General features: G+C 39.1%; 2 protein-coding genes across 5 annotated transcripts; both read left to right on the forward strand.

Annotated features, from left to right (window-relative positions):
* Positions 1–4,760: 4,760 nt before the first annotated feature.
* si:ch211-199g17.2 (uncharacterized) lies at positions 4,761–12,493 on the forward strand. Of its 3 annotated transcripts, none has more exons than XM_061060489.1 (12): positions 4,761–4,883; positions 6,364–6,410; positions 6,499–6,576; positions 6,656–6,798; positions 6,888–7,010; positions 8,412–8,469; positions 8,616–8,909; positions 9,786–9,922; positions 10,043–10,159; positions 10,272–10,329; positions 10,664–10,729; positions 10,868–12,493. In XM_061060489.1, the coding sequence occupies exons 2-12, from the start codon at positions 6,386–6,388 to the stop codon at positions 11,665–11,667; spliced, it is 1,899 nt and encodes a 632-aa protein (XP_060916472.1). In that variant the 5' UTR covers positions 4,761–4,883; positions 6,364–6,385; the 3' UTR covers positions 11,668–12,493. The 3 variants fall into 3 exon arrangements, with proteins under 3 accessions (XP_060916472.1, XP_060916474.1, XP_060916475.1); XM_061060491.1 differs by having other exon boundaries at positions 8,619–8,909; XM_061060492.1 differs by lacking the exon at positions 4,761–4,883 and having other exon boundaries at positions 6,394–6,409; positions 6,497–6,576.
* Positions 12,494–13,159: 666 nt separating this feature from the next.
* Positions 13,160–21,459, forward strand: LOC132991713 (regulation of nuclear pre-mRNA domain-containing protein 1A-like). 2 transcript variants are annotated; one of them, XM_061060588.1, is made up of 7 exons: positions 13,161–13,530; positions 15,735–15,864; positions 16,177–16,283; positions 16,630–16,724; positions 16,975–17,101; positions 18,863–19,038; positions 20,500–21,459. In XM_061060588.1, the coding sequence occupies exons 1-7, from the start codon at positions 13,380–13,382 to the stop codon at positions 20,596–20,598; spliced, it is 885 nt and encodes a 294-aa protein (XP_060916571.1). In that variant the 5' UTR covers positions 13,161–13,379; the 3' UTR covers positions 20,599–21,459. The 2 variants fall into 2 exon arrangements, with proteins under 2 accessions (XP_060916570.1, XP_060916571.1); XM_061060587.1 differs by lacking the exon at positions 20,500–21,459 and having other exon boundaries at positions 13,160–13,530; positions 18,863–19,522.
* Positions 21,460–22,053: the final 594 nt, after the last annotated feature.

Raw genomic sequence — 22,053 nt, forward strand, 5'->3', positions numbered from 1 at the left:
CATTCCTTTTTTTAATGCAGGTTATCTGATTTTTCTGTTCAACTTGTCCGTTTGGTTCATATGTTTATACATGTTTGCTTTAAAAATGAAGGAGGAGTTTATAACCTGCTTGAGAATCTTCATATTAAGCGACTGTCGTTCTTTTCCGTTTTTTTAAAATGTACAACATAACATTTCAGCAGTTATCTACTGTGAGTTTTGTACTTTTTATATTCATACTCTGTTACTCTTTTAATAAAAATGTTCTTTTAAACCATTTCCCCTCTTTTTGGCTGGTTTTCTTTTCCTTTCCTTGATGCTGAAATACTAAAGAGCAACCTTCAGATGAGAGATTTCAGTCATGTTTTTTTTCTTCAATGTCATCATGCTAAAACAAAATTAAGATTAGAATACACAAGAACATGGAATGGAGTTTTGTCATGATACAAAAAACACTAGCCATGTCAGAAGCACTTTATTAATCAGGGTGACATGAGTTCTTTACAGTTGCTCTTACACACAAGTAGTAGAAGGGAAGTACAATAAAGAGTGTTGAAGACACCGCTCTGGAAGTATACGCTGTCTATGAAGTATACGATGTGTAGAAAGCGCAGATTATTGAGGAACTTTATTCTGTACAAAGTGCAGAGTTGAAGAAAATAAGCAACATATACAAAGCACAGTATTAACAACAAGATACAGGCGTAGTGCATGGTAGATTCAGTATTGCACATTGCGTTATGGACAGAATATTTACTGGTTAAGATTCAGGATATTTCTACAGTTTAAGTAATGAATAAAGCACTGAAACACTAAGTTTGCAATCAACCAGCCAATGTGTTTCAAGACTTCTAAAGAGCTTTTTAAATACATTTTCACAGCTTCTCACCAACACCACAGTCTGCAGGGAGTATTTTCTGGTGACAATAAAGAGTAGACACTTAGGTTGTTTGCTGTCACCAGGGGTGTGTCCAGACTTTTGGGACCAGGGTGGCCCAACTGGGGCACTGACTTGTGCAGGGGTGGCCTAAAGTTTGTGTTCACACATGAATGAAAAGCAATAATCACATGGACTTTTAACTAACACAAGATAATGGCAGCATATCGTGTGTTAATCTTAATTATTAAAGAACTTAAAACAATATGCATGTCCACAGTCACAATTGTAAGTATTTAAAAAATTGCAAACACACATCTGCACAATGAAAACTATAAGCTGCCTGTTGCAACACAGCAGCCTGAATAGTGAGTTTCAACATAAGTCCCACATCTGGCAAGGCAAACCACCAATAATAGTTAAGGATTTTGGGGTGGCACCTGGGATGGCCATTAAGATTTTCATGCCACCCCTCTGGACACACCCCTGCCCTGGTTGTCGCTAAAGCTCTCTGGTTAAAATGATTTTTTTTTAACTTCTTGTAAAATAGGATATGATGTGGTTGTTTGCTGAGAATATTTCTTCAACACTCCTTTCTGTCTTTGAGACAAACTTGCACGTATCCTGAGGGGAATATAAAAAGTGATTTAGAAGTGAAAGAGGGGAGGATGTCTGAGTTTTTGTTTCAAGGCCAGTTTATCATAGTCCTCCTTTGCAGGGGTAGAATTTACGTCAAAGCCAGACCTGTATTTTACTTTAAGTTTTTATTATGTATTTTCATGTATTCATCCATATTGGTCATGTTTTTATTAATTTAAAAATGTCTACCATCTAGTGGAACTCTTCTTGTAGGTCTGTATAGATGTAACAGTATGTGTAACACCCTCATAGCAGCAGATCTATATTTGGATAGGAGCCAAGCATATGTTGCGAGCTTAAAAGGAAACAGGGTTTGCTGAGTAAGGGTAAAGTCATCTATCTAGTCTTTTAGAAGTATTCCCAAACAGAAAGGCATTTGTAGGTTGTACATGCTAACATAATATAAGCAGGACTGTTAACATCATAAGTCTGTCAGTGTGGGTGAAAAAGTAACATCACACTCACAATGAGGACCTTGAAGTCAGTGTCTCTCTATTCAAGCAGTATCTTTATTCAAGGAGTTATCTCTTCTCTGGTATGTGAGAGGCCCTCAGTTGTCCCCACCATCCCCAAGACCACCGGCCTATACTCCCACTGATCTGTAAAACTTTCGACAAAACGAGAAAACTTAATCATGATATGAGCACAACTCTCAGTTGCAATACCCAGTACTTTTCCATCAGTCAGACATTACTGCTCTGTTTCTTTTCTGTCTGACTTTGGCCAAATAAATCCTGAAATAATCCACTGTCCGTCTCATGAATTCATCATACGATTCCAGAAGATACAACCCCACCTAACAATGTTATAAGCTTACTTATTTCTTAATTGTTTGTTTATTATATGAGGTAAAAAGGCACACAGTTAAGAATTCTCCTCTCAGTAGATTCCATTTTTTGTTACAAGGATTACACGCCTCACAGCAAATTTAACCAAATGAATTATAGGTTTCTTCTTGTGTGAACTGGTTAGGAACACATTTCTGGAGCTATATTTTATTACAAGATGTGTTTTTACAGTCCTCCAGGGATGTGATAAGGGCTAACAGACCCACATTCCAGCTGGTCGTTCACTGTTTAGACGTCAACATGTGCAGCTTCAGTGCAATCACTCTTGGTCTTTGATTGAAATATAACATTTACTCAAAAGTTTTAAGTGGAGGACATTCAAAACCCATGAACAAGTGAAGTCAGGGTCCAAACATGAGAAAAACCAACCAATTATTAACAAAACAGATGCTATAAGTTTAAAAAGGGCTTCTTCAATGATTCTACCCAGTAAGGGTTGTTATTTTTTTTCATTATATCTTTGCTTTAATACAGTGTATAACTTCTGTACAGTTTATTTTAAGTCACTTAGCTGTGTTACTACAACTTATTTATTTTTACTTTTACTTTTTTTGTACTTTTCTACTCTTTTTTTCTTATAATGCTATTCTTTTTTATATATAATTTTAACTTTTTTTTTGTAGAAGCTGACTCAGGGAGAAACGCACCAGAATTCCAATGTACCTGTACTGTCCAGTACCTGTGCAAATGGCAATAAACATCTATTCTGTTCTATTCTATTCTATTCTAAGGGCAGTTTTGATATCTGCCTTGAAAGTTTTCTTTGGATTTGATGACATATAGTTTATGTTTTTGGGAAAAAAATGTAGTGTGGAATCTTATATTTTTTATACTTTTATGTTTGCTTATTAACTGATCCAATGTATTAGACATAGCCTCACATATACCTGTAACATGACCATATATGACCACCTTACATATACATACAACATGACCTTATACCTCTGCAGCACACGAACATTTTACGATACTTATCTCACCCCAGAGGTTCTTACCTTTGAGATAACACAGACTCAACAACACCTCCTTATAAGGCACATACTTGTACCACAGGGTACAAGGTACGGACATAGATAAAACTACACCCTTTTCTGTGTTCCTCCTCTGTAAGTTTCGACCGCACTATATGCTCAAGTATATAAAGATTGTACGCCCCAAGAGCGGGCAGAGAACTTACTTTGTGTATCCTGTACACATCGTTGAACTTCTCTCCTTGCTGCAAGTAATAAACTGTGTGACTTAGCAACTCAACAGTTTGTGGTTTACTCCTTTTTGTTCACTCTCGTACCGTGGTCCGGAGGGTTTTCTCTTTCTGCTGATTTCTTGCAGGCTCAGTTCTACCACAGTAGGAAGAATAATTATGGCACAATATCCTGATAGAGAATGGATACCTGGAATGATGGACCCAACAGCTTCGTCTTGAACAAACTAAAAGTTAAAAACTACAGTAAAATGTTTTAATGTGTCAATGGTTGTGCACTACTTTTTATCAGTCTGCCATCTGATGTATGTGTTTGTATGAGTGAGGGGAGTTAATTATCTAAACAAGTGACAATTGAGTGTGATAAATCAAATCTTTTTAATGCATGCAGCATGGAGAGAAAAGAAAACCCAAGTGTTCTCCCTCAACCCTTTGAAGATGTTGTAGCCCACAACCCCTACGCACATCCAGCAGCTACACTCATAAAACAAATTGCCTCCCCATTAAAGTTGCTGATTAGTTCACACAGGATGTTGGGCCTATGTGTGTTTGGGGCTGGGGGACTTCATATCAAGAAATTTACGAAATAGAGAGAACGTAAAAACACATGGTTAAGACACTGTCTGTTTTGGAGTAGGCTAATTAAAGTTAATAGAGCGACTGATACATTTCTGGAACTGGTATTGATTTATATTTAAAGACCTCATATTGACCGTGGTTCTACCTCACCTAACCCTCCTGTAGGTAGCCGAACACATTTTAAATCTGAATGGTCATTTTCCAATCCTTTGTTGGGTCGATTTTACAACTTACAGCAGTGTCTACTAGAACTTTTACTATTGTTTTGTGTTTTAATTACTTTTACGTGTCTTTATGATGTTTTGGACGTAATGTATTTTGCCTAATTTACTGTACAGCACTTTGGTCCGCCTCGGCTGTTATAAATGTGCTATATAAATAAAGTTGACTTGACTTGACTTGACTTGACTTACATGGATGATCAGCATGGGTTGAAATAGAAATAATCTGATAAAAATGCCACCAAAATGCAGATAAAGAAATATCCTGACAATGATAATTAAAACTGAATTTGTCCTCAAAGAAAAGCAAAGGGTACACACAATAGACTGTATATTAAGGTCCACCAATGTCCATCCAGTATAGGTGTCCCGTTGATTTGATTGGTTAAGAGCCGGCTTCGCTCCGCCCCCTGCTCCTTTGGAACAGCGTGAACACAAGCAGAAGTAAACTTTAGTTTTCTTTTTAGTCTTTATGGTCTCCTCACAGATTTCCGAGTCACACATTCATAAAACGGTGAAAACCAACGAAGGCTCTTAAGGTAAGTTCGTCTTCTGTAGGAAATCATTCTGTTTGTGTTGTTAACAAACTTTTAAATATGATTTCACATGAAGCTTGTTTGTTATGTTTTTATTTTCTCTCTCGCTTCAACGTGAAGTCGAAGAACAAGTGATTTGATAATTTTAGCTAACATAACGTCATCGTGTTATTTATCAGTCAACATGTTGTCAGCTTGTTTATCTAATATTTCATGTTTGTTACAGGCTACTAAACATGCAAACTGTTAGTTTCTGTTTTGTGTAAATAAAGGTGATAAAGATAAATACTAATACTCAGTATGTGGTTGGTACACTTCAGTTTTTGTTGATTTACCATGGCATAATACAAACGCTTAAACTTAAACCCGCAGGCTGTGGCATTAGTTTGGGTACTTTTGAGATAAATAAATAAAGATTTAAAAAGTAGTCTTCTTTTAGTATTGCACCATACAGTCGTTAAATTATTGTGGTGTCTAAGAGCCACCTGCTGGTTACTCTTATTAAAGCTCCAGTCTCGGTTTAGGCTTCATCATTGATACCTGTGGTCTTTACATTTTCATCATTGACTATTGTTTGTTGTTATTGTGAATGTCAGTAATTTTGTGTTAAACTTTAGTGACGATTATGAGAACTACTTATTGATGGAGGTTTATGGGTATCAATGAGAACATTTTAAATCTGTCTATCATCTGAGTGTAATTCATCCTTTAGCGTTTTAGTGTAGGTCTGTGTAACTGCATTTGTGTGAGAGGCCTTACAGCAGCAGATCTATATTTTAGATTGGAGCAAGTTGCGTGTTAGCAGCTAAAAATAAAATATGCTTTGCTGATGCTGAAGAAATCTATATGGCTGACATTTTCAAGAAAAGCTAATGGCCTCTCTCTCCTGCCTATTAGAAATGTACCCAAGAGGGAAGGGATGTGTAGACGTGTGTCTGCTGTCGTGGATTTTTCTGTATTTAACAAAAGATGTCAAGTCAAACCGTTTCTTGTCTTTGTCTTTTATTCTCAAAGTATCAGGGTTTCTTTTGCAAAAGGAGGAAACTTATACAGAGGTGACTATCGTCACAAGTGCATAGCAGAATCCCGCTCGGGAGCGGTTACATCGAGACATTTATACCAGACTTCGCAAAGCGGGGCACTCTCATTGGTTGACTCATGTTGATGTGTTTTAATCTGCATAGAGAGTCGCCTATAATTATCTCTTAGTTTCATGACAGTTATGTTCATGTGTTGTGTTGTTTGTGTTGTTATTTCAGACAGGGTTTCGCACAAATGTCATCGCACCCAGCTGTGGTTTGGCATGTGTTGTTTGTGTACGTGTTAATTCTGCTTCAGTATTTTTCCAATGTGCAAGCAGAAATTTGTGTGTGTTAAATGCATAAACAAGAACATATATTTTTCCATTACACTGCTTACAGAACATAATGAAGAGTTTAGATTTTTTTGGCATCAGCTGTACTAAAATTGTTACTATGTGCAGGCGGTGAATCTACAACTTCAGCATGCAGCCAACTGAGGCAAAAAAAGGTACGTCTTTCCCTCTCTTCATGTGGGCTTCCTTTGCAAAACCACTTTTCATTAATAATGTTTGTCTGATGCATTCCATGATTTCTAGGATATCTTACCCAAAGCCCGCTGTTGGATTCTCTGAGGGTGTATCTAAACAACAAGAAAAGACTACAACCCATTATTGGTCTGTAGACAAGAAATGCTAATGTTTTTGTTTTTTTCACTCTGTATGTTGAAATAACTTTTCACTTTTGATCATTCAGGTCTAGGCAGTATCATAGAATGTGTCAAAGCAGGCACACAAAACAGAGAAGTATTGTACCTGTGTGAAGTGTGTGTGTGTCGACTTTGTAAAGCTGATGTACGGAACCACATAATGGGAAGTCTCCACAGATACAACTACATTGTGAGTACAACCATGAAAGGATGGCAAGTTTTATCTTTTCTTTCAGCCATAGATTGTAGTTTGCAAACAGGTGGTTCTTTGCTCTACAGAAAGTCTGGCACCCGGACTTAGTTTCTAAATGGAAGGAAAACTTGGACCTGTCTCAGCTGGCCTGGCCACTGATGGAGATAGCAAAGACCCTTGAGGAAAAAGAGGGTCCTGGAGATGTGCAAGTAGGTGATATAGCCTGTGTGAGCCAGGCTGTCCAAACGTTGGGGTCCCAATTTTAAAAGGGGTCACATGGAATTTCCATTTATTGATTATTACAAAGAATAATGTACGTTAAAATATATTGAACCCAGGCTACCGTGGTCCATAGCCAATGCCAAAAATAAGTTTGCAGAGTCTCTGTCTGTCTCTGTCTGTATGTCCACAATAATATACATGAAAAAGCCTAAATATGTTCTAAAATGAATGTTTACCTGCAAAACAATAGAATAACTATTACATGATTGAAAACAAATAATCTGAGCAAAAAGCGGTATTTGGTGTGGATGTGTGGGGTCGCCGGAGTTTTGTGAGGTCAAAGTAGGGTCCCAGGCCAAAAAAGTTGGGAACCACTGGTGTAAGCCTTTGATTGTTGTGGAGTTTTTTTTGATATTGTAGAAGAGTAAATGCTCGTGAACAATCAGACAGAGACTATGGCTTGTGAATCGAGGATCTGTTTATTTCTGTCCGAGCAGTTCTTTTATAACATCCCAATCCTCCTTTTATGGGCAATCAACACACTGAGCAATTACAACATGTGTGCTATATAAAGACCATTTCCTAGAAGTTTCCTAGACAGACAACTGGTCTCCTAACAGGAAAGAGTGTGTGGGTATGTGTGTACGTGTGTCTTGTGTATCAGAACATGATCTTATGACCTGGCTAAATTCAGAGATAACCATTGGTTTGTGCCTGTTGCTGTCCAGATTGTGTGTTTCTGTTATGATTCAACCTTTCAAACTACAACATAATTCCCCCTTTGGGGGTTAACAAACCCACAATTAATAACAGATCAACACATCATTATTACAATAGTCATCATAACCATAAATCAATATAAGTAAGGGCGAAAAACCTGGACCTGCTCCTTTACCAGGAAAATTCCCCTACGACCCCCAGAAAAGATATATTTATCTTTAGGGCGATCACTCAAGGTTTCTATTTATTTACACAGATATATGTATTTAACAATAATTAACCACTTTACTAAAATGCATATAATGAATCAAACCATTTTTAAGTTTTTCTATGCATAAGCTTAGCAGAATGTCAAAGTCAGCACTTGCTTGATATTGCAGTTTCTCTAAGAATCACCACTTAAATATATGTGTTATTGAAGACCTAAGTTCTTACTCTTTTTTTTTATTTTTACCTTTAATTTAAGTCTTAGTCACACATGAAGTGCACACTTTTTCCAAACACTATAATGTGAGTATTATGTGAAATGGGTATATTTGAATAATGAAACTGTTGAAATGTGTATTTTGATAACTCAAAACAAAAACAAATGTTGGTTATATGCTGTCCCTTGTTCATTAATGTCCATCATGTCCACTACTCACATCTTTTTGCATCTTTATGTGAAGTTATTAGCGGTTGAAGATTCGGTGTACCAGACGATGGCAGCATTCAATGACAATGACGGTCAGTGACTGTTTCAAACTCCTTTAATCTCATTTTCCTTTGTCAGATGCTTTTTCCATGTTTTCTTTTGCCCTTGTTTCCATGTGTTACGTGCCTCACCTTTAAAAAATATATATATTTATCCCTTTCTCTCTCTTACACCCCAGCAGTAGCTCTCCTACATGTCTTAAGAAATGGCCGTGTACAGGTTGAACCCCAGAGCCATTCAGAGGCTTCACCGGGGCAACTGGAGCCCATCCAACCACAGAGGACTGTATTGCTTTCTCCCCAAAATACAGCTCCATCTTTTTTACAGTCAACTCTTACAAACTCAGAAGGCAGCTTCAACAATACTTCATCTTCACTGATGGACAACACTCAAATGTACCCTGATCACTTTGTGCCATCAGAGGACAGCAGCAGCTTTCTTGATGGCTACACAGGAACCGAGTCTCTTATTGGTGAGCACAGATTAGGACAAATAACAATGAGTGCTAGAACATAACAGGAATGTAAAACTGACTTCAACATGATTGAAAGCTAGACATTTACAGAAATTGGTACAGTGATTCTTAAGGTCACATTCTGGCCCAAGAGCAAAGGGTCATACAGAGCGGTCTCTTTTAGTTCAGCGATCTGTCCCCTAAGGAATACTGGTCAGAGTACAACTACCCTGACAAATGTGAGCTTTTCTCTGCCCCCTGGGAAACCAAGGTCATGTGAGCGATATGCTGCAATCTGCCCCAGACTCAACACTGATAAACTGTCTCATGTGAGACAAACTTTGGTGGTAAAAACATGACTAATGTTAACTTAGGTTAGTACAGGTCCTTCACTACAATCAAATCCCCGACAGAACCTTCATATCTCCTTACTACCCCCGATGGCGGTCCCCATATTACGCCTCCGGGACATTCATATTGAAGGAGAGATGTCCCAGGGACGTAAATATTACACTTTGAACGGGTAGTGAATAGGGATACTCAAGGCCAGATGTTGCAGGGACGTTAGCCTAGCATGTCTTTGTTGAGGTAAGACCAGAATTCTCCTAAAGCAAGGGTCTCTGGTTGCACATAATCTTTTCCTGACCAAGGTTTTCCCTTAGAATAGTGAAAAACAATGAGATAAGATTTGATTTAAGACGGTGTTGGTAGCGGGAGTTTGATTAGCATCAGAGCCATGCTAGCTGTTTCCTTTTTTTCCCTCTCTTTGAGTGAACTGTACAGACTTGAGAATTGTATAAATCGTCTTACCCTGCAAAGACATTCAGAGTTTTTTTCACCACAATGTCAAGGTATTGCTTTAAAAGAAGCCTCTCGTGTAAATGTTTGCAACAGGTCTTTCCCGAGTGGTTGAGGTTAGAAGTGAAGATGGCGGCACATACTGTTTTTTATGTCACTGCTGCCGCATCAGATCCAACAACCAGGACTTCACTGATCATCTTACCAGCTCATCCCATCTCATGAACTACTTGGTCAGTTTGTCTTGGATCAATAGTTAAAATGAACTGCTCCACCAATGCTTTGCCATTACTCACTCAGACAGTTGGGGAGAAGATGCTGGGTTAAAATTCACTAAAGATGTATGTGTGTAGATGGAAACTCGCCCTGAGCAGGTGGAGGTAATGACAGCAGAGGTTAACAATGACTATCAGCTTCTTCAGTCACTGGCCAAAAGAGTAGAGCTGGAGGAGGGCGGAGGAGAACTGAAGGTATCACATTTACTATATTTAAAGATTGTCCTTCAGTGCTTATGCTAGTTGTAAACTTTTAATCTTAACCTAAAATATCTGAAGTGCAACTATCCAAATTCACATTTTCCAGGTGGTAAGTGCACCAGAATCCCTCTGTGTCCATGTGGCTGGCAAAAGTTACCACTGGTGTAAGTACAAGTACAAATATCCACTGTCCTGTTGTTTGTATCTTATTTACCTCTATAGCTTGAGCTCTGTTTTTGAAGATGAATTCATGACGTACCGGTATGTATCCTACTGGATTAACTAGATTAACTCTTTTTTCCTACCTTCCTTCCTACCTTCTCTCTAATGCATAAAAACGTATTTATGCATGTCCGTGTGTTTGTATGTAGGGACTTACGAGCATAAGTCTGTGTAGCGTATATAAGTATAAAAGCGCTTTGAGTAGTCAGAAGACTAGAAAAGCGTTATACAAGCTTTTCTTCTGTATTTTCTTGTTTGTTTGTTTCTGTTTTCCAGGTATAAAGATGCTGTGTGATGGATGGACACATACTAACATCATAAAGAGGAAATTAGCTGTCAAAGGTGTGTCTATTGGAAGCAAATGTTCCTTTAAGGAGGTCCAAATCCAAATATTTCTCCTCCGGTCATTTAAGTTTGTATTTGGAAAAAAAAACACCATTCAGGTCAAATTTGTAGTTTTTTTAATTTTTTTTATCTAAGGGCCCAATGTGAACAGGGAAACTACAGAGAGAGATGCCACAGTGCCACCAGAATACAACAAAAGGAGGAAGATGCAGAAAAAAAAGATCAATACTGTGTTCAAGGTAAGCCTGCCTCTCACAGAAGGTCCAATGCTGCTGAAGAGGACGTCTTTCAGCAGCGACACCCTCCCTGTGTCACCCACCGACTTGCCTGCATCGGACTTGGATCCCATGGCCTCTCCAGAGTCTCAGTCAGAGGTCTATGAGTTGGACAATGACACCACCCTCGAAAAAGAAAAAAACATCCCAGTCTGTCTTTATCAAGGGGGAAAGAGTTGTCCCAGTGACTATGAGTACTTTAACCAGTTTGAACACGTAAATGAGAGAACAGAACAAAACTTATATGTGGGAAGTAATTCCAACAGACAGCACGCTTCTCAAGAAGAATCAAGTGAGATGAATTACAAAGGATGGCAAAATGAAGTCCCACCAAAACAGAACAAGTGGCTGCTGCCTCCTGGTTGCCACGCTCAGGACTGGGAGTCTTGTTATGCTTCCTATGGGTGTGAAGAGTGGACCCAATCATCCTCACAGAGTAATGTTGGTGGAACATATGAAATGCCAAGAAAAAATACACAAGGAGAGTGGAGCTCAGATTATCCTCCCACCAGTCTTGTACCTATGCCCTATCAAGGTATTCCAGGAGATCACTGGGTGGTGTCTAACCCTGACCACAGAACTGAGGCTTGGACATACCCTTACCAAACCAGCAACCAACTCCCTCCTCCAAGTTACGAAACCTACACTGAACTTAGTTAGACTTACAGCTCCTGATTAACTGGTTTGATTGTTTTAGTGTTTAGAAATGGAAAAACGAATTTAATGCTTGCATTTCCAAGGTTAAATTCTGCAGACTTTAGTTTTCACTCAGACCTGGTGTTACCATTGACTTAAATGATTCTTTACATGGTCCAGCATGCCACAAAACAGTATTTAATGAAATAAAAGTATCTGTTTTTTTTCAAGAATGGGAATCCCCTAATGAAGGGTTGTTATGGTTGCACTGATCCAAACTACGCCTCTGAAGAAGCTCTTCTATGTGTGTTATTTGACTGTCACTTTCAACATTGTTCTGTATGACAGCAGACCATTTGTCCTGATATTGATGGGGAATAAGCATTTATTCACCTAAATCCTAAAAAACTGAAGACATTTTGTTCTGATTAACTGAAATATGTCTTGATTGTGTCTTTTTCCTGTGGCATATATGTGCTGTGATTGAAAATGTACCTGTATATGTGTACCATCTGGTTACTGAAAACACAGCCAGTTTTTTTCAGAAATAGGGAATTGATGGTACCCTATGTTTTCTGCTATTTTAGTAAATAAGTCTGCAGCTTTGAAAGCAGTTTTGGAGATAAGATAATTTAAAAATGAAAGTCCAGGACTAAGTCCTAAGTGTCAATAATATCATGACTTTGTATAAAATGTGAAAATCTCATTTTGATCATCTCAGAGCAGCCAGGCCTATATTTATGTCTTTTTTCTTTTCTTTTTTACCATTATTTTAAGGTGACTATTTTTTGGGTTCACACGATGTTAGAAAACGGCTCAACGTTTGAAATAAAATGTGAATGTCACATGAGTTGGCCTGAGGTCAGTTGTATTTCATGTTATTATTATGATCTTGTGCAAGTTTTATCCTAATTATCTTTTGAGTGGTATAAAATATAGACTTAGTCCTTGGGTGCCTATGAATCGTTTTTGTAAACGCAATTTGATTTCTTCAAGTGTGTAAAAACCTTAAAAAAACAGAACAACAATTACATTAATAATCACATTGATCAGCATTGAGTATGTCATTAAATCATTGGCAGTCTATGCAATAAATACACAAATACACTGTAACTTTTTATTTATATTATTAGCTGTCCTAATAACATCTGTAAATTCCCCCTGACTTGAACGCAACATATCTGCCGTACGGAAGCTCTCATCTCATCTCTCAAGCTGCTGTGTGTGTGTGTGTGTGTGTGTGTGTGTGTGTGTGTGTGTGTGTGTGTGTGTGTGTGTGTGTGTGTGTGTGTGTGTGTGTGTGTGTGTGTGTGTGTGTGTGTGTGTGTGTGTGTGTGTGTGTGTGTGTGTGTGTGTGTGTGTGTGTGTGTGTGTGTGTGTGTGTGTGTGTGTGTGTGTGTGTGTGTGTGTGTGTGTGTGTGTGTGTGTGTGTGTGTGTGTGTGTGTGTGTGTGTGTGTGTGTGTGTGTGTGTGTGTGTGTGTGTGTGTGTGTGCGTGCGTGCGTGCGTGCGTGCGTGCGTGCGTGCGTGTTGCCCCCCCGAGCTAAACCAGCAAGGCAGCCGCCCTTTAGCAAGTTAGCATAAACGACCTATCCTTTCAGGAGAAGACGTGGATGGATTCAATACCTGTCCTGACTGGCTAACAAGCTGTGAGGTAGCTTTGGAGGACCCATCTGGGTGGGAAATTGTTTTAAAGCTGCCTCTCCCGGAGACCATACTCTTCATAGTCTCGTCAAAATGTCAGCTTTTTCTGAGGCGGCTTTAGAAAAGAAACTATCAGAGCTGAGCAACTCACAGCAGAGTGTGCAGACTTTGTCATTGTGGCTCATTCATCATAGAAAACACTCGAAGACCATTGTCAATGTTTGGTTCAACGAACTAAAAAAAGGTAAGGTCGATACGCTAGCTAGTTTCCCTTAATTCACGATTGCTAACATGCCCCTACAATTCACAAACTACTGAAGCTGGCTAATTGATTTATTATAATTAAACACGTATTTACTCTTCAAACCACATTTGCCTTTAGAAGAAGTCAACAACTTCTGCAGCTTGTCGTTGCACAAACACTGCTAACGCTAACCAACTTTCGTGCTGTGCCACTTCTACAGGCTCTCCAGCATTAGCTAACAATACTGTTAGCATTCACCACGTTACAAGGCTACCTTTATTATAGTGTTCATGAGGACTGAAGAAGCCACTCTGTCTCAAAATATTTAACATGCTAATGTTAGCATTTGGTAATAGAATAATGTTAATGTCTTAATATGGAGCTATGGGCACAAGGCCATGCTGTGTATCATCACCCCCTCAATGCAGTTATTACTGAGCATAGTTATATTAGGTTAAAGTCTTTAGAGGTGCACAAATACAAAGCGAACAGTTCTGCTGTTTAAAACAAACATGTTATAGAGGTAGCCCCTTGTGATGAAAAAGCATAGCGGTATTATCATTTTACCCATGGCCCTGCAAAAAGTTAAGTATCTTTGAACTCAGCTTTTTTGTTTCAAGCTGGCACCATTTACAGTCTATATGGCTGGCTCACATCAGCAGGCTTGCTATTGTTCCCTCAACTGTTGGTGAAGAGAAATAACTCAGCAGACCAGATTCATGAATGCTACTGTGGCTATACATCTGTGAAATCTGCAAGAGAGCAAAGGAAAGGTGGAACCCTGTCTTAACAGTCTGTGGTCTCAACATATTTAATAGGTGATTACATATTGTTTATACTTACAGCCTCATTTGGTCAGAAAATATAAAAAAAATAAACAGCTTTGAAGTGGCTATAACGGACATATTTTTCTTTCTACAGAGATGTAGACAATCGTATGTGTTACAGATAAAATGTAACCCATTCACCTTTACTTATGATTATTTAAGATAAGATATACTTTATTCATCCCAGCAGGGAAATTTAGGTGTTCCAGCAGCCAGCATACATACAAACACACAACACAACATATGTATACATACATATCCCACCCATACAAAAAACATGATCCCACAATACATTGCCAGGATAAAAAAGTGGTATGGATGGTCCATGTGCATAAGTAGCTGTTACTCATAGATAACAGTACAAAACACTAGCTCTGCCAGTGCATAGTATGATAGATAAATAAAGAATTATTATAAAAAAAGAAAAGCAGTCAAGTGTGCAAATATACAGGTACAAAATACAGTTTGATATATGCAGCTCAGGCTAAAGTTTAAAAGTTTAAATGTCTTCTGTCCTTACTTAAAGGGGAGTCGTTATAAAGTGCAATTGCAGTAGGTAAAAAAGTATTTCTAAATCTGTCCTTTTTGCAGCTGCCGTAGCCTCCCACTAAAAACACTCTTTTGTTCACAGACGAGATTGTGTAAGGGATGTATGTTATTGTCCATAATGTTCAACAGCTTCTTTGTTCCCTAGCAAATATACTAACCTCCATCAAGCAGTTAATGCAGAATCATAAAACCATAAACTGTTTATATTTTGTTTAAAATACACTGTGACCTGTGATTTGGTATGTTATTCAGTGACTTTATTTGTTCTTGGTTACATTTTGTTTATGGTGTTTATGATAGGTTTATAAAATGTTACTTAAGAAAAATGGGTCGTTCACTGAAGCCTCACGTCAGGGTCCTTAGGGTGCTAGTCAACAAGCTAATGAAATCTCGAGGGGTTGTTGTATTTTTGGAGGGTGTCTGAGGACTGAAAAGAGTGTGCAGTTTTAATAACAAACACTAATTCCTCTGGAGCTTTACACTCAACTCAGTGTTTACCGTGACCTTTTCAAACACACAAAATACATTATACATCATTAAAAGTAGTATAGTGGAGAATAACCTCTGTGAATTAATGTTTGTCGCAAGTTGTGTTTGTTGTATGAATTAGTGAAAAAACATGGTGTCACTTCTGCAATTCTGTATTTTTACCTTGTAATTATTCCTCAGATCAAAATGAAATCAAAGATACTTATGTCAACTAACAGATACATTCTCAGCTAAGAAGGTGTTTTCCTGTTATGGAACACACATGTTGTACTGAGCACCACTGTTCTTTCACTGTGTGTAATGTAGAATGTGTGATTGTGTACATTTGAATGCCTCCAGCTCAGGTATCCCGCAAGCTGACCTTCCTTTATTTGGCCAATGACGTCATTCAGAACAGCAAGAAGAAAGGACCAGAGTTCACCCAGGACTTTGCACCCATCATCGTTGATGCATTCAAACATGTATACAGGTCTGACATTATGTTACACATCATTAGTTTATCAACATTGTTTTAATTTCTGTGAATGATGAATTACCCTATTTAGATCTGAGTAAAGGTCTGTTTAACTCATACCATTTTATAAAGTCACTGATTCACAAGTTTGATTTAGAATTTATTATACAAGAAATTGTAGTGAAGGATTTTGGTAAACTTGCAGCTGAGAGAGTGATTTAAACTTCCTGCCTACCAGACTGGACACAAGATGCGTTCTTATTTATTCAAATTGTGTTTAAGTTCTTCCCAAGAATCTAATTTTCCTCCTCATGTTTTCCTGTCTAGAGACGGTGAGGAGGGATGTAAGAAACAGTTGGGTCGGGTTTTGTCCATCTGGCAGGAGAGAGCGGTGTACGAGAACAACCTGCTGGATCGACTCTCACAAGTCCTGGGTAGGTTTACAGACCTGTACCCGCACATGCCCACAAGAAGAGCTCAACACTCACCCTAACCCTACCCAACAAGATAATGTCACTGCAGACTCTGCCCACCTGACAGGTTTTAACTGCTGGAGCTTTGTGTTGAAACACTTTGCAGCACTTTATAAGAATACATGGAGCTTGCTTTGATTAACAATTCAGTTGTAAATATATCTCCACACAGCAGTCGATCAGGATTTATGAAAAGCCAGTTAGTGTGAGGATGTGCAATTCTATTAAAAGATATCCGCTTCATGTGAAGCTACAAAAACAGACCTTATTTTGAAAATGTTTTGTTTTCTTTCTTTCTAAATCCTAGATGGAGAAAAGAAGTCAAGAAAAAGATCATACGAGGCGATCCAACCAGATGATGAGGACTTCGCTACCCAGAGCTCCCCAGCTGAGCCCCCACAGGTGCCAGCTTAGACAATCAGCAGCCAGTCATAAAGATGCTAATTAAACAAATGCTCTTCACAAAATAATTGAATGATACTTCATACGGTTGATACAGCTGCCTCCTGATGCTCAGTACCCCTCTCTATTGCCTCCAATATTTAGATTAGACACTTATTTCTGGAAAGTGCTCATTCACTATTCCCCATTCCCCACCCCCTCTCACTCCTCTTCCCCCTCCCCTCCCTGCTTATCTTTCTCTCTACGTCAGACGGCAGATTTAATCCGAGCCCTGCAGGAGCTGGAAAATGCAGCCTCTGGAGATTCAGTCCTACGTCAGCGCATCTCCTCCCTTCCTGCTGAGGTGCAAGACACGTCACTGCTTCAAAGGATTGCAGGTAGAAGGATGCACCACTGTTACATATTGTACATGTGCACTGTACTGCAAACATTCACACCTGATGAAAAATCAAGTCTGTCGGAATAAACTGCTAAAACAATTAAAGGAACACATAATCGTCACAGTATGACATCGAGTATCAACCTTTACATTTAGGAAGTGAGTGGTTGTGAATCAGTTTCATCTTCTTTGGTGCAAATGAAAGTGACAACAGATACATTGGCGAGGCAAAAGCAAGACAACCCCCCCAAAAGGGAATGGTTTTGCATGTGGTGGCCACAGACAATTTCTCTCACCTTATCTTTCCTGACTAATTCTTCTCTAGTTTTCTGCCAGTCTTCTTGTCACTACTGGTAGCATGAGGCGTTACCTGCAGCCCAATCAGGTTGCACGAGTGTCATGCAGTTTCAAGAAGGTTTGCCCATGTCCCCCATTACAGTCTCAAGAGCATGAAGGAGATACCAGAAGACTGGCAGTTACACGAGGAGAGCTGGACAGGGCCATAGAAGGGCATCAGGAGGAGCACTGCTAGAGCCCTACAAAGTGACCTCCAGCAGGCTACTGGTGTGCATGATTCAGACCAATATGTCTCAAGCAGACTCCATGAGGGGGGCATGAAGGCCCAACATCCTCTAGTGGTACCTGTGCTCACAGCCCAGCACCGCATCGAGCCCAGCAGCTCGATGAAATTCACCAGAGAACACCAGAATTGGCTGGTCGCCATTTACGCCCTGTTCCCTTCACAGATGAGAGCAGGTTCACACTGAGCACATGTCGCAGGTGTGAAAGAGTCTGGAGACACCGCAGATAACATCATCATGATGCCTGTAACATCATCCAGCATGACTGGTTTGGTAGTGGGTCAGGGAGGAGCTAGGTGGCATATCCTTGGAGGGTTGCACAGACCTCTATGTCATAGCCTACAAAACCCCTGACTGCTTTTAGGTATCAGGATAAAATCCTCAGAGCGATTGTAAGACCTTGCACTGGTTCAGTAGACCCTGAGTGGACAATGCTTGGCCTCATGTGGCCAGAGTGTGTAGGCAGTTCATGGATGATGAACGTATTTATACCCATTGATAAGCCTCCTCTTTCCCCTGACCTAAATCCCATTGAGCACCTATGGGACACAATTTATCAGTGCGTGTGATGTCGCCAAGTACCGCCACAGACTGTCCAGGAGTTCACTGATGCCCTTATTCAGGTCTGGGAGGAGATCCCCCAGGACACTATCCACCATTTTTTTTTTTGAGCAGTGCACATGGGTGTACTGATCAACCATTTGCTGTTCTGTTCTGTTCTGGAAAGACCATATTAAACAAAATATTAAATGTCTGCAACAACACAAAGCATTGAATTATTTTCCTCCACTGACTGAGATCTTTTGGGGCGAGTAGACAAAGTTATTGTTTTGTTTTTCACTTCTAAGCTCCTTATTGCACTGTAACACCACATGATATGTATGTCCCCTTCCTTAAAATCTAAATTGCTCCTTTCATTAAAAGGATGAAAAGGTAAGTGCCGATGCCACTTCAGCGCAAACTGAAGGGCTCTTGAGCAGAAAACTGAAGTAATAAACATAAAAAAATTTCAAAATGCCCACCTCACCATCAACCATAGAAAGTTTGATATGCCAGTGATTATCCAACTGTTTCATTGTAGAATTATAAAAAAAAATTAACTGAATGACCTCCAGATGAACCCTTAATTGGTTTGGTTTAAGCATTGTGCCCTGCTCTCTGTGCTCTCTGTGCTCTAGATAAGGAATCAGGAGAGCGGCTCTCCCGGCTGGTGGAGGAGGCATGCATGCTGCTAGCAGACTACAGTGGACGCCTGGCGGCAGAGATCGATGATCGGAGGCAGCTCACGCGCACACTGACGGTGTTCCTGCAGAGCCAGAAGGACGGCCTGGTCCAGAACGAGCAGAAACTAGAAGTGCGTAACCTACTTTCCTTGTTTCCTTTACTCTTTGCTTGGTTGTGTGTGCTTTGTCTACCTCACATTTGTGTCTCATCATCGAGTCCCGGTCTGTCTGCATAGCTGTGTGCTTACACTTCTTGTCTGTCAACTTTTTAAAGTAACACTTCTTTTCCTGCAATTTAGCATGTGGCATACTCCTGCAGAACGACAGCTTTGTCACTCAATCAGACCATAGATTTCAATGTGCATGCTAGACCTAACAACATTTGTGATATTTATCATAATCCCAGCTCAGTGTTTATTTCCCATTGGGTAAGTATCAACCAAAATTCTTCATGAAAATCTTCCCGACAGTTTTTCTTGTTGTCTCATAGCTCTCCTTGTTTGTGGTACCAATAACTGTCCAGCCTTCATCCACAGGATACCAAGAGGACAAAGTCTTTCACATTTGTATCTTCTATTGCAATGAAAAAAATCTGAAAATAAAAAATGAAACCAATTTTGTGAGTGCTTTTATTGTGCTATAGTTTTAAGCTTCTGGTGCATTGTACAAAATTGTCATTACAAATATGATCATTATTAACAGTATTACCAAACAATTACTGCTAGCCTTCACCTGAAGTTAAGGTACTTAAAGGTAATTAAAGGTTTGGATTGGCTAAGTATATGAATACTCCTTTTATAACCTATAATACCAAAATTATAAGGGAGACGGCATGTTTTAGGAATCTTGGAGAGATCGATTGACTTCAAGTTTTTAGTCGGCAATAAAAAAAGTAATTTGAGATTCACACTGAAGCCTCACGTGGCCTAGGGAGAATGTGTTCTTACACAACGCCCCTACATGCATCTCATAGAATAAGCATGTGGAATTAGCAAAAAGCAGAGGAAACATCTGAGTAGCCCTTTTCTACAACTTTTTTCATGGTGTAAAAATTTGTCTTTTATTTTTGGTGTTCCTGGGAAATTTCCAAATCTTATAATATAACTCCTGTGAACTTTGTTTGGTTTGCTTTACTTTAAAACATAAAACAAACTCAGCACTTTAACCTTATTTGACTTGATACTGTCAAAATGGAAGTTTTAAGTTATTTTAATTGTATTTTCCCTGTGACAAAGTGATAGTAAAACATGTTGCAGGTTAAACTAGTGATGCTATTTTTCAGATAAATATTACTAAGCATACAGGGGTTTGAACACCAAATAAGTGGAATAGACAAAAAAGAAATACTCTGACATGCTTATGCAAGCTTTGTTAAAAATGTGAACAGTCGTTCACAATAAATAAATGTTGTGAATCGAGAGCGAGTAATTCAGTTTGTGTTATCAAACTGAAGGAAGCCCTGTTAACTAACACCACACTCTTTAATGTACAGTAATCCATTGCTGTGCCTTTTTTGTTGTTGCTGTTAAATTCTGATAATCCTTCAGACTATAAGAGATTTGACCTCTCCTGCACCTTTTCTGCTTTTTTAGGAATACAAACGCAAATTGGCGAGGGTGACCCAGGTTCGAAAGGAGCTGCGTTCGCGTCTGAATAATCTTCCAGGAGGAATCTACAACTCTTCAAACTGACTTTGGTTTCCCCTCCTGACCTGACCATCCTGCTACTAAAACATCTCTGCCTAATCAGTGATATCGCCACAGTCCTCTGTTCTTCATTTTGCAAAGTGTCTGCGTCCCCCTGTGTGGTGACCTGTGATTCTTGTCCTGTTTTCAACAGATTATTTATTCACATGCTGTTTTTTTAACAGGACTCCCTTATGTTTCTTTCTGTGAGGTCTTCTCTTTGTTCTGTTTATCCCCAGTATATTATACAAGGATTTCCAATATTCAGACACAGGCCTCTCAAGCTTTGGCCCTCACTCTTCTAACTTTCACATCTTTAAAGTTGTATGGATGATGCTGGTGTGATATTTTTGTATTTATTGGGACTTAAGATAATACACCAGAATGTTTCCCCTTAGTTTGATCATCTATAACACTTTCCAGTGTTTTGGGCTGCTACCAAAACTATATCTTACAATTTCTGCATCTGTCTGAGTCTTGATTCTAGATCTTTAGATGGTTAATTTGCTTAAGTTGGATTTATATTTTTGTGCAGCGTGAAGACCTCTGAAGAGAGGTATACTTGTGAAACCATATTCAGAAGCTTGATAGTAAGCCATGACCCTGAGAGCAAAGCAAAACATGTTATTATGACTCTTTGTGAGAGGGGTGTGTAAACGATTGGTCAGTGTACATATTCAAATTTGCATGTAAATATGATGAGAGTTTTACCTTCAAGTGCTCATGATTTGTATCCATGTCATTATGGCTTGCCATATGGTCATTCAGACAGTTACAGAGGTATATCTGTACATTGATGTCTTGATAATTGTTAAGACCTCCAACAAGCAAAAACTCTGAGTAAAGGAGTCTGTTTTGTTTACTGTATCATACTGCTTCATTCATTTATCTTTTGTCTACTGAATGATGTGCAGATCCATCAAACAGCTTGATATATGCCTCAGCTCAGCATATATCAGTTGGACCAAAGCTGTTTCTTATATAGAGCCATTTATTCTTGGAAGAGATACAAATAGAAGTAACAGTCTCCTCTGCAGTGTTACTGAATCTGAATGTAGTTTAGGTCCTGGCCAACAGAGGGCGTAAATGTACGTCAGGTATGGGCAACTTTGGTCACAGCATTTAATTCTCACTGCCAGAGGGCCAAATTGTAGGATACAGAAAACGATTACAGTCAATAATGTCTCAAATTTAACTCAACATATACCAGTGATCAAATATTATTATGGACATATTTCTGGTTTTCATGATTTCATGACAGATTTTGTCATGTTTTTCTTCATGTTTCCAATTAATTGATATGTAAAAATTGACCAGAGGGCCACGTTGAGTGTTGATGGGGGCCGCCAGCTGCCCACCGCTGATGTACGTCCTTCATCGTGTCCAGTTTTCTCCAGCCTGTGCGCTCGTTTTCAACACCGCGATACCGGAGGTGGGGCGGCACTATGACACCGCTCACAC

The sequence above is a fragment of the Labrus mixtus genome, chromosome 16, assembly GCF_963584025.1.
Source record: "Labrus mixtus chromosome 16, fLabMix1.1, whole genome shotgun sequence".
NCBI classification, from domain to species: Eukaryota; Metazoa; Chordata; class Actinopteri; order Labriformes; family Labridae; genus Labrus; species Labrus mixtus.